At 40.9% G+C, this 12,795-nt stretch overlaps 1 protein-coding gene across 6 annotated transcripts in view; it reads left to right on the top strand.

The window, feature by feature from the left end:
• PCYT1B (phosphate cytidylyltransferase 1B, choline) overlaps nt 1–12,795 on the top strand; it is a 40,285-nt gene that overhangs the window by 16,949 nt on the left and 10,541 nt on the right. For all 6 annotated transcript variants that reach the window (XM_064646808.1, XM_064646805.1, XM_064646802.1 and 3 more), the window contains 3 exons: nt 7,342–7,441; nt 8,379–8,495; nt 11,674–11,825. In XM_064646808.1, coding sequence (XP_064502878.1) covers nt 7,342–7,441; nt 8,379–8,495; nt 11,674–11,825 — 369 coding nt within the window. The remainder of the gene's footprint in view (nt 1–7,341; nt 7,442–8,378; nt 8,496–11,673; nt 11,826–12,795) is intronic.

Here is a 12,795-nt window from a genome sequence, read left to right as displayed (position 1 = left end):
TGTGGGAAAAGAGATCTTCTCAGGGTGTTTCTGTGTACTAGATAGGGAACTATCTAGAGTACATGTCTCCTGTGCAGGAGGAAAAATGGGTTTTTTTTTGCTTCAACATAGTTCTGTTTTTGAGTAACTGTTTATACAAATGCTGTCCTATATCTGACATGAAATAATTGATAGGTGTAAAGTATCTTTGTATAGAAGCACAAGTAGAGTTTGAATACTGGGCCAAATTCACCCAATAGTTTAGCTATATTACTCATCTGCTTTCAGCAGATTAACCCTGTCCTTTGTTAAAGCTGGAGTTGGATCCTTTTAGCTGTACATCAGGTGTGTATCCTCAGTACATTTGCAGACGATGCGAAATTGTGTTGGGAGTGTTGATCTGCTTGAGGGTAGGAAGGCTCTGCAGAGAGAGTCTCGATCGATGGGCTGAGGACAACTGCAGGAGGTTCAACAAGGCAAAATGCTGGGTCCTGCACTTGGGTCACAGCAGCCCCACAGGCCTGGGGAGGAGTGGTTCAGCTGAAAGGGACTTGGGGATGCTGGTTGACAGCTGGCTAAACATGAGCCAGCAGTGTGCCCAGACGGCCAAGAAGGCAAATGGCATCCTGGCCTGTGCCAGTAGTGTGGCCACCAGGACCAGGGCAGTGATCATCCTCCTGTACTTGGCACTGGTGAGGCCACACAAGTACCGTGTTTAGTTCTGGGCCCATCACTACAAGAAAAACATTGAGGTGCTGGAGCACATCCACAGAAAGGCAACAAAGGTCGTGAAGGGTCTAGAAAACATGTCCTGTGAGGAACAGCTGAGGGAGCTGGGTTTGCTTAGTCTGGAAAAGTAGAGGCTCAGGAGGGACCTCATTGTTCTCTACAACTCCCTGAAAGGAGGTTGTAGTGAAGTGGGAGCCAGTCCTTTCTACCATGCCTGCAGTGAGAGTACTAGAGGAAATGGCCTTCAGCTGAGACAGGGGAAATTCAGATTAGGTAATAAAAAAAAAAATTTCACTGTTAGGATGGTCAGGTATTGGAATAGGTTGCTCAGGGAGGTGGTGGAGTCACGACTCCTGGAGGTGTTCAAGAAACGTCTGGATCTGGTGCAGGGTGATATGGTTCAGTGATTTAGGGGTTACAGTGGTAGTACTGGGTTGGTGGTTGGACTGAATGATCTTAAAGGTCTCTTTCAACCTTGATGATTCTGTGATTCTATGCAATAATGTACAACAAGTAAAAAAGAAATAAGTAACAGACATTAAAAATATAGGAGCTGACGTTGTCTTCAGTTACTGGATTGATCAATAAAACACAGAGTGGCATTAGAGCAGTGGTTACACATTTTTGATCTGGTGACCATGGCCAACCCTCAGCGTTACTCACGGGTCAGCAAAGGCCATTCATGTTTGAACTGCCAGTGCACCACGGCCAGGTGGGTTCTCTGCAATGGTGTCTGCAGGCTGTTGGCTGGCAACCAGTGCCCCATTGAAGGAGCTTCTTCAGCCTGAAATGCTGCATATCCCTCCTCAGTGCTGGGACACTGGACAGCTTGGCTAAGCCTCTAACCATCAGGACAGGGAGCATGCAGGCTCACAGGCTGCACAGTGCTTTAGTTGCAGTTTGCCCTTTCAGTGAGTCCTACCTGGGTCACAGGCACCCAGTGCTCCTTCCAGCTGTGCCAGGGGAGCGGGCACAGGTGGATAAGTTGCCGAGGGTCACATTTCGCTTCCGGCTGGTGCTCATGGAGATTGAGGTACTCCATTGGCAGTTCTTTTGCTTGAACTCTGCTTAACTTGGGGCCTGTCCTACCTCTAGGATGGATTTTGTTTTCTAAATAACGTGTTCCAGTTCAGTCAGAAGTCATGGCTGTCATACAGGAATCTTGTCACGAAATTGTTTGGCCTTTTGCAAATATTAGACTAGATTATATAATAGTTGTTCTACTTTCATAATCTATGAATCTCTACATATATACATCATGGTGCTTCTTGAAAAGGCAGTGGAAGCTGCTTTTCTTCTGCAATATCTTCAATTTGTAATTGCATCTTGCATTCAATCATTACTGACCTAATACTAATGATGAGAAAAGTGTATTTGATAGAAGATAAAGCCCAGAAAGAGCAACTGATAATGAGATAATTTGGAATGTTTGCAAACAGAATGCTTATTTTGAAGTTATTGTTCTTATTAGGTTAGTTGGCCCTGTTTTTAGTTGCCCTCAGTCAGCAGAACTGTGGGAGAACAGGCTAGACTTTCCTTCATACATGTGTTAACATTAGAACTGTTTGTGAAAAGTTTACCTGGAGACAACCACCAGTAATATTCAATAGCAGCTTAATTGCTCATAAATTTACCTGTTTGAGTCAAGGTTTCTGAAGATAATATATGAGACAACATGGTTTTAATTTTTGACGGTGTTCACTTCCTAAACCTATAGGAGAAGACCTTGGTAATCCTTAACATGGTCTTTCCACTTGAAAAGAGCGTTCACACCTCAGAAACTTGGCACATATTTTTAGTTATTTTTCAATATATTTGTTAGGTTTTTGTCTTAAATGTTCCTTAAAACTGATGTCAGTGTTTCCTGCTCTGTAATTATTGTTTCCCAACATCAGGAGCAGCTTCCCAGAATAATCGTTCCTCATATGAGTAGATCTTATCCAAGTGATTTGTTCCAGTGAAATCACTTATCTGTTTTAAATACTGCCTCTGAGACAAAAGGCGATTACAGCATTAGACTTCCCACAGAATTTCCCTGCCAGCTTAATTCTTTCTTAAGTACAGGCTCTGCCTGCTCTACCAAGTGTTGCCTGTGTAACTCTACTGGTTCAAGATCTGAAATTCCATAGACTTTTGTTGATGGGAAAATCTTAGATGACAATGCAAGTGTTCTCTTTGCCAAGACGACAGCATTTTTGTCTGTGTCATGGGGTGAGGGATGTGGTGTAGCTCTGTGAATAAAAAAATAGAGTAGCTCCTTCATTAGTTGTGTTTCCTGCAGTCACACTGCATGCAGAGTTACTATGGCATGGGTGGGTCTACATTTGCCTGTTTAAAAAAAAATGTTTGTCTTCCTTGCTGCTGTGTAAAAACCCAGCCCAACAACCAAACATACAGAGGACAAGCAAACAAAAACACAACAGGCTGTAAACAACAGAGAGGATGTGGAAGTGCTTGTGGTTTTGGCCTGTTATTTCAGTGGTAGGACTCCTGCAAATCACTGACAACTTTCCTTTTCATCCATTGGAAACATAAGCATGAATGTTTATCCAATGGCTTGGAGCTAAGTTAAATGGCTACAGTAGCCTAAGAGACTATGAAGAGTGATAATAAAAAGTCAGCATCAAGATACACTTGAAATTAAGCTGCTTCTGGCTGTCATGGAGGGTTTCTTCATGAAGTATCCCACTCCAGAACCAGCTCAGGGCTGCCTACAACACTGTGCTCTCCCCTTTGGGCTACTGTCCCATTAAATAGAGCCGTTGGTTACAAAGACATTGCTGGGTGCACATGGAGCTGTGAGGTGCTTGCTGGGAAGCCCCTGGTTACCTGCCTTCCATCTTTTCGTGTCCTGAAGTTTATTGAACATCATTCCATTCTTTTGCAAATTTCATAGAAAGCAAGACACTGTTTAAACTTCTCATAGAATGAACAGCTTCTGATAGACAAGGATTACTGAGTAGGATGGTTTTGCATACCTTTGTTTTTAGGAAGTGAATTTAGTTAGTACTGAATGCAGTGTCTTTGTTTTCAGGAAACACGACTCATGTTGCAAGAGTTTATTATCTTCTGAAGTAAATATCACTAATAAGTCCTAATATTACAAGGTCTTCTCCATCTGTGACATGTAATAAGCTTTCTCTCACATGTTAATAATGCAGTAATGTTGTGGCATTTTGTCTTGGTTTAATAATAATATGTTCAGGAGGTGAGACTTCTAATGAGATAAATCCTCCTTTCTTTTATTTCTCTCCCCTCAAATATTGACAAAGTAGAAATTGTGAGGAGTCTGAATGAAGAAGGAAAAATAATAATTTTACTAAAAAATGGAAAAACCTCAAAAACAAGCAAAAAAAACAATAGCAGAAAATATCACCTAGCCACCCCCTCCCCACTAGGTTAAAACAAAACCTAGAAGGATATCTTGTTTGAAGAGAAGTCCCCCATGCTCCAAACTACACGATGGTATGAAAAAAATCAACCGAAAACCTTTCCCATTTAACTAAAAGTACAACACATTTGGACTGCTTAAATGAAAGTAAGGTCTCCCTGCTGACACCAGGTGTGTGGTGCTTATGTCATCAAAGATAACCATAAGTGTGAGCACCATATAAAATAATTCTCTATTCCTATCTATTAAAGCTCTAGAAATTGGAAAGTTATCGGTTTGAACAATGTATAAACAACCTCCCAGTTAATGGCGAAGGGCAACAAAGTTAAAGTTGTGGACTGGCTTCTGTAGAAGGAACAAGAAAATGTGGTAAAGCTGTTCAGCCTGGAAAATGTGACTCAGGGGAGAAAAGTGAGGTAGGGAACAGTTGACTGCAGATGAACTTATTGAAGCTTCCATTACAAGAATAGCAAATAATACAAGAAGGAGGCAGGTGCTGAAAAACAAAATGAGATAATTCATCAGTGAATTCACACTTAGACTGTAGACCACCCTGCTACAGGAGGATGCAGATCTCAGAAACTTACCTTGGTCCAAAATACAAGGTTAATTTCACTTGCTTGACTAATTGCAAAATGTAAATGTCTAGAATATAAATAACACAGAGATGAAGGGAAAAATATGACAGAGAAAGAGAAGTACATTTGCAAAATCTTTGTCTAACCATCTGATGATTGTCAAAACTATAGCAAACTTCTAAAAGTACTGTAATGGATTAACCAAACTGAAAAAGCTGCTATATAAATTACTTGCTCTCTTCTTACAATTCTAGTTATTACTGACAAGAGACTGGAAAAAATACAAGTAATTATATACAAACTAAAAGAGGCTTGATAAATTATATCTGGTTTTTAAAAATTTCTTGAAATATTTTATCTTATGGTCTTACATACAAACCAGGTGGTCTCATTTTACTCATAAGATGTTTTTGTTAAGCTTAGCAATAATTTTTCTAGGCCAGATAAAACAAAATAGTATTGAATACTCATTGGGAAGCTATTGCTATAATTCCTTTGATCTGTCAGCACATGGCATTTATGCATTTCTTCATGTGGCTTTGATAGGATATTGAGGATTTAAATCTATTGCATTTGATTTATTTTCATATCCAGTAACTGAGAGGTCACAGAGTAATGGGAATATTGACAGGTCTGGTTCTAAGCCCTGATCTGTAAAATGGGCTTTAATGATGAGCATTTACAAAAGCTGGACTGATGGGAAGCTAATAGAGGTTGTTCTCCATTGAGCAAAGACTGAAAGAAAAATCTCAGTCTTGCAAAGGTGGTTATGTGGATGAAAAGCACCACGGTGTTTGCCTGTGGGGAAAAAGAGATATCTTCCTGCAAACCAGGCCTATTTTCTTCAAATAACCTCCAAGGAAACAACCTCTGCCAAGCTAGGAGCTGATTACCAGTTACAGGCCTCAGACCATAGCCATTATTGTTTTAACATTTCTGCCTTCCTCTTTATCCCAGCAGGAACCAGGCTTTATGGGCTGCCATGTAACTTGACCTTGCTTGGAGATAAAAAGACAGATTAGCACCCAGTGATAGCAAAGCCAGAAGCAAAAAGACAGTATTTAGAAAATAAAGGAAGGAGCTGGCACTGTATGATTACGTGTAATGTTCTACCCTGTGCAGCGTGGGTGGCCTGATGAATAGTTCCCATCCACAAAACCCAGACAGAAACTTGGATTGGTCATAGTTTCTCCATTTTTAACCTTATCTGTGCAGAGATGCTGTGATTTTCATCACTAAGATGTTAACGATGGTGATTTCCTATAACATTTGAGATAATGGGAAAAAAAAAACCTAAAGAAAAATGGAAAGGAAAAATAAGAAACCTACATAAAATTGCAGTGCTTTCAGTAAACAAAATGAATAGTAAATCAGCAGAAAGAACTAGATGTGAATCTTTAAGTCTTTGTTGCTGTTTTACTACTGTCCTCTGGGTTTTCCATGCAACAAACCAATGAGCCCTGAGATCAGCAGCAATTAGGCATGACGTCTTCAAGTGTCTCAGGGATGCTAAAGAATGCTAAATGCTCAATGATTGAGCATTCAGTATCAAAAATCTGAAAAAAAAGTGTATGATCAACCATTGGTGCTCAAACTGCTGTGACAACTGTACATCACACAAGTGGTCACTGCGAAAACGCAGACAGGTCACAGCTGCACGGCCACAAGGTCCCACTTAAATCATGGTGGAGGCAAAGTAAGTGATAGATTTCCTTCAGCGTGCCTCAACCACCACTTCATCTCACAAAAACAAATCAAACCAAAACTCCGCTATGATTTTGTAAGGATTTCAAGCCAAAAGCTGTAGAAGTGTGGGTTTTTTCATATCAGACCATATGGTAGATAATAAATATCTGAGGGTCTGAGGGTTGATAACTTCTTACGTAGGCATGGGCAGAAAATACAATTTCTGTAACCAAGTTTCCTGACAGATAATGCCACATCAGTCTTCACACATCCTCACTCTGTCTCATGTATCTTTAGGTTATAAGCTCTTCAGAGTGAGTACCCTTGTGGTGCTCTGCTGACAGAGTATTTTAGTGCTATTACAGTATGTGTCAGACCAGAAAGGAGTTGCAGCTCAGTCAGCTCTAGTTAAGTGGGACTTAAGGTTGCATTCTTGCCTTTATTTTGAATGACTCCTCAAAATTATATGACCTTATTAAAACCTCAACAAAACAACCTGTACTCCCAGTTATCTGTACTGATGCCAGTGCAAGGAATGGGTGCTTGTTAAGAGGTGGCTCCTTTGCAGCTTACTAAATCCTAATTAGTTTATCCAGCTATTTTTTACAGGTAACAGAATACATTTTTCATCCTGGGCTTATGGAGTCATTGAGACCAAGTCAAGGGTTAAGCTGCTCAGGCCATCAAACCTGACTTGTTCTGCAAACAGAAAAATTGTGTACCTTCACCCACCTCAAAAATGCATGAGCTTCTCTAACAGAGACAAAGAATTAAGTTGCATGGTGTATTTGGAAAGCTTTATTTTCCTCATCATTTTACCTTGTGTGAATTGTGTGTGCTCAGGGATAACCAAAAAGCAAAAATCCCCAGAGACCAAACCAGCATTAAGCCTGGTTGCAGCATCCTGCCACAGTTCTTTTGTAACTGCCTGGTGGAAATAATACATCTACTTTCTTTATGTTGTTTTCCTCCTTCCAGACCCTGACGGCACCTGCTCCTTTTGCTGATGAAACAAGCTGTCAGTGCCAAGCTCCCCATGAGAAACTAACCATTGCACAAGCCCGCCTGGGAACTCCAGGTATGTGGAGAGAGCTGCTTCCGCAGGACTCTGGGCACTCCCAAAGCACAGGTTCTTCCTTACAACATAATTAATGCATAATTAATTGTGCCTTCCACTCAAAAGCAAAAGGGCCAGCCTGATATCTGGTGCTAGCAGGTAATGGAGAAGAAACCAACAACTACAGGACTGTTATCTCCTGTTAGACAAAACGTTTCAAGTTAGAGTTTGATGTTTTTGTGAATGCATGTTTGTTGGAAAGAAGTCTTGCTAGCCCACTCCAGCCAGCCTGAAAATTGTATTATGTAGTGACTACCTTCTGGATTCTCTTCTCATACTGCCTCTGTATGCTGGAAAACTCTTCTTTCACTGATGTTCCTGTTGATTACATCAGACCTTCAGAGGCCTTAAAGGTCCTTTGCCCTTTGCAAGAAACCATGCCAATTTCTTTATCTGGACATGTGTGATTGGGCTGAGGAAGCGGGATGATTTCACACAAAGGGGAAAAAAGGGAAGTGAAAGGTTTACGTAGAAGAGGTAAGCAATACATTTTTACAGCAGTAAGCTGTGGAAGAAAGCAAGCCACAGGGAAGAGGGGACGAAAAGGGAGATGATGGGGAAAAATCCATAAGGCAAAACTGATTAGAAAAGCAGAGAGAAAAGAACAAGACATATGGTGGAACTCCAAATGAGGCAGAAAGATGACATTTTTGCTAAATTAGAATGGGGATGATGGATGATAATAAATAGGCTTAGTCTGAGAGAAAACAGCAGAGAGTGCAAAGAACGAGTAATGTGCAGTATGAAACACTGTGAGTTCACCCATGTTGCTTTTGAACATCAGAGCTGGTGTAAATATCCACAATCATCTGATCTGGGAACAAAAACCTATCTAGTAGAATTAAGTGCAACTCGTTTGGGGTCTGAAAAAATCACTGTTGTTTTTCTCTCTCCACAGTTGACAGACCTGTCAGAGTATATGCAGATGGGATTTTTGACCTCTTCCACGCTGGCCATGCTAGAGCTCTTATGCAAGCCAAAACTCTATTCCCAAATAGCTACTTATTAGTAGGAGGTAAGATTAGAGTTATTTATTGCACTGGATTTTTGCTTTTGCTTCTGTGCTTCAGTATCAGGGAGTTATTGCTGAGCACGCACCCCCAGCCGTTCATACGCTCTGACTTGAATGCTGCTTTCCCTCCGAGGGCTTTCTATAGGTGATTTGCCTTGAATTACATCTTACAATTGCATCAATTAAAGTAAAAGTCAAATTCTGCCCTCAGCAGCACAGGCACAATTCCCATTCTAGTTAAAGCAGGTGCCTGCATGACTCTGAGCTTAAAATAGCTCTATATGAATAATTTACCTTTTTCAGTTATTTGCTCAAAATTGTTCAAATTTGGAGATGAGTGAATGAGAACAACTGCTCATTTATTTCTGGCTCCTTAGTGCCTTCGCCAGCCAGGCACAGCCCATGACCCCTGCCTGCCAGGTCCAGACTTAGCCTTCAGCTTCATCAGAGAAGCTGAGTCTGGCCCATTGTCATTGAAGACCCAAACATAGGTCATGAGTTGAATGTAGTTTTCAGCTCACAAGTGTCCCTGGGCAGGTTACTTTCTTAACTTTTTTTTTTTCCTATGAATATCTTGTTTTCTCACCGTTAAAGCCAGCTTTAACAGCTGTTCAGCAGTTGGCTTGTGCTCGAAGAGTTGCTGGAGAGTGGCTCTTTCCTGCCCAGTTGGCTGTGCAGGCCCCACTCTCATGAGGCCTCATAAAATGTGTGGTTTGATTCCAGTTTCCCTGCACCTTTTGGATTGAGATGCCTTGTAGAAACATTTCACAGCAACCTTCATTCAGCTGCTCCAGTGCTTAGAGCAAACATGAATTAAACCTTCAGGCACTGTAAGATGCATTATTTTGCATATTTTTCCCAAATGAGTTGAAAGGGAGGAGGGGAAAGACCCAACACAGAGCAAAACAAGATCGCCTTATAAACATACTTTTTGGTTTTACTCAATTTTATGATTTGTGGCAATTCCCATGGAGCTTCCTGGGAGGTAAAGGAGACATCCCTTTGTTATGAACAAAACATTAAGAACTCTCTTGTTTTCTTGCTGAGCCAAACAACTTGCAGAAGAAGGAAGTGGAGATGCCAGACTGTCAGGTTTAATAAAAATACAAGTTATGAACATTCGTTGTTGCTTTGAAAGGACTGGGGAGTGTCCCAGATAAGGGAAGGAGCATTGGGGCAAAAGCCTGGCTCCTTTGAAATTCATGGAATAACTTCACTTTGCCCTTATTTTTGGAGTGAAGGACAAAGCAGCCAGCACTCATCAGCACCTTCTCCTTGCAAGGCATTCTGTGTTAGCATGTTTAAAAAAGGGGTACCTTCCCACACCCACATGCAATTTGCGCTGCAAGAGCACCGGTGTCCTGTGTCTGTGGGCACCACAACCAACCCCTTCTATTTCTTGTTCTGAAGATAATTATTTGGACCTAAGATCACTTTTTTATAAATAGATGTTTATATCTCCCGAAATCAGTCATTAGAGCAGGATGACAGAATCAAAAGGAAGTACGAAGATGCTGTGTCTGCACTGTACATGAACAGTGATCAAAAATAAAATCAAACCTTTCTACAGAATTCAAGAAAAAAATTACTATTTTCCAATAATTTTAGTAGACCTTTTCTTCCAGGAGAGGGTAGCTTAAAGATGGCATAAAGGCTGTAAATAAATACAAATACAGTCTCAGAAGGGATCTTTCTACTGAGAATGCTTTGATCTCTATTAAATTTCTTGTCAGCAGGCATCAAAAATGACATAATAGGATAGAGTGGCATTTCAGTAGCTGAAATTCATACGTATGTTGTTAGCTGGCTTTGAATTTTGCACAGGCTCCAGGGCTACCTGAGCCTTCCTACATTTTTCCTACTTTAAAGGCCCTTAATGGCCATCACAGCAAGAACATCCATTTTAGATCTCAAAAAGGCTGCATCTTTGCCAGTGCTTTGCCTCATAGGTTGATGTTTTCAAATTAGAAAGAAGCAGCAGCTGTAGGGCTGCTCTCACACTTCCCTGCAGCACTAATAATGTTGCATTTGTCATTTGTCAAGTACATTTACAGACTCTCATTACAAGTGAGATCTAAAGGCACAGGTTTGACCTGTGGTGAAGGACAACCACTGCCAACCCAGCTATAAATGGGTATCACATTATTCCATGAGGGGTGTCAAATGACTGTTGTAGCTGTAATATTGGACAGACTTATGGTTGTGGAGAAGGTCATTGTGTTTCACACCATATTATGTGGGTAGAAAGATAAAACCTAACTTTTACACTCCTCTGGTAACGTGAGTGTTACTTCCTCTCATTATAAAAGCAATGTGACAAAAGTATTGGTACATCCAGAGTTAAAGATGCAGGATTTTTGGACCTTTAACTCTGCTCATTTCACTAGAGCATATGGCTTCTCCCAGTCCTTTCCTTGGGGCATCCTTCTGCGATTTCCCATGTAAGCATGGCACAAGCTTTACTTTTCTTTCTGTGAAACCTGCTGAACTCAAAGCTAAACTTGGAGACAAATTCCTATAAAATTTGCCATAACTTGTTTTCCATCTGTGTTTATTTAGTAGAGAAACTGCTGCACTGTGATTTTGAGCTTTGTTGGCAAATTTGTCATTTAGAGCGTTGTTTATGTGAGAATGAAAAGTGGGAAGAGGAGGCCCAGAGAGGCTGAGAGGTCTCCATCTTCAGATACTACTGGACATGGCCTGAGTAACCTGCTGTAGTTGGCTCTGCTGGAAGGAGGGGGTTTGGATTAGGTGATGTCCAGTGGTGCCTTCCCGCCTCAGCCATTTTGTGATACAGGGAGTTAGTGAGAACTCTGTGATTGCCCACACTGCACTTTTTCATTGGTTTTAAAGCATTGGCTATCATTCCTGAAATTTCACAGCCCATGAAATCCCCACTTACCATGGGATTGATTTACCTTAATGTGTATATGGTACCACCTGAGATGTCCTACAATATCTCCTTTGGTCTCTGGCTGCAGCTCCAGAAAGAGAAGGATCTTTCAGAAGTATGTGGCTGTACCTGCCAACACTGAGCAGAACTCTTAGATGCCCTGGAGCACACCAAAAATTGCTAAGCTAATAATTAAGTGCTTAATGGAATTATATAGGAATAATCAACTGCTGGTCATGCTAATTTTGCTGAGTGTGGACCCATTTCGCTGTTATTTCCATATTTTAGTTTGCAGTGATGATTTAACTCATAAATTCAAAGGCTTCACTGTGATGAATGAAACGGAGCGATATGAAGCCCTCAGACACTGTCGTTATGTGGATGAGGTCATCAGAGATGCACCCTGGACACTGACACCCGAGTTCCTTGAAAAACATAAGGTACATTTCTCCCTTTATTTCTCCTTCCCCTTCATAGACTGACAGTTAAGAGTAAACATGTGAAATTCTAGTAGTTTAATTCAGTTAATTCCAGTGACTGAAATTAAATACATACCATTGCTCGCCTCCATCTCTGTCAGAAAATATTTGTCTTGACTTTTTTTTCTCAATGTACTGTGATGATGTTTGTGTTGGGATTTTTAAGGGCAAAGTAACACTGAAGAGTTATTCACAAATGGACTTTCAGAAAAGGAGATCATGAACCAGGAAAGTTTGTCATGTAGTGACTGAAGTCCTGAATTAAAGGCATGTTTCTTATTAATGGCAAGAATGCAATATGCAAAAATACCCTGTGTCCTCTAAAAGGCAGGATAGAGTGTTTTACATGCTATTGATTGCCTTGCAACATAAATGAATCTTCATCATCATGGCTGGGCTTCGCAAACGAAGATTTGGGAAGGCTCTATCCACATTTGTTACAGGCACGCTGGTGGCTTATGAGGCCAATACGAGACAGACATATCCGATTGCAAAAGGCACAGCAGAAAGACTCCTTAGATGGTGTATTCTGCAGAACACGGTTCTTTCTGCGTGAATGAATCTTAACAAAAGCATAATTAACTAGGGTGCGTTTTAGTGTCCACATCACTCAGTGTCAAAGGGACAGTATGACAGTATTAAGTATATATGTATATATGCTCAGGAGCCAGGATCAATAATCCTGCCTCCATGGTTTTGAAGGCCAAGGCTTCGCCACTTGCCTTAGCTTTTCCAGTAGCAATAAAAGCAGGCACATGAATTTTAGGTTTTCTACAGCACATCACATTGAGCCAGTCAGTGATGTGGTAATGGCAGTGCCTCTGGAGACAAGCTTTCTGTTCTTTCATAATTGATCATACAACACAGCAGTTGCAGGCCTAAACCTAGTGCAGTATTCTAGGTGATGGCTTTAGGATGAGAATGTCAAAAG

This window comes from Pseudopipra pipra, chromosome 2 (genome assembly GCF_036250125.1).
Source record: "Pseudopipra pipra isolate bDixPip1 chromosome 2, bDixPip1.hap1, whole genome shotgun sequence".
Taxonomy (NCBI): Eukaryota; Metazoa; Chordata; class Aves; order Passeriformes; family Pipridae; genus Pseudopipra; species Pseudopipra pipra.
This window is presented reverse-complemented; position numbering and strand designations above follow the sequence as displayed.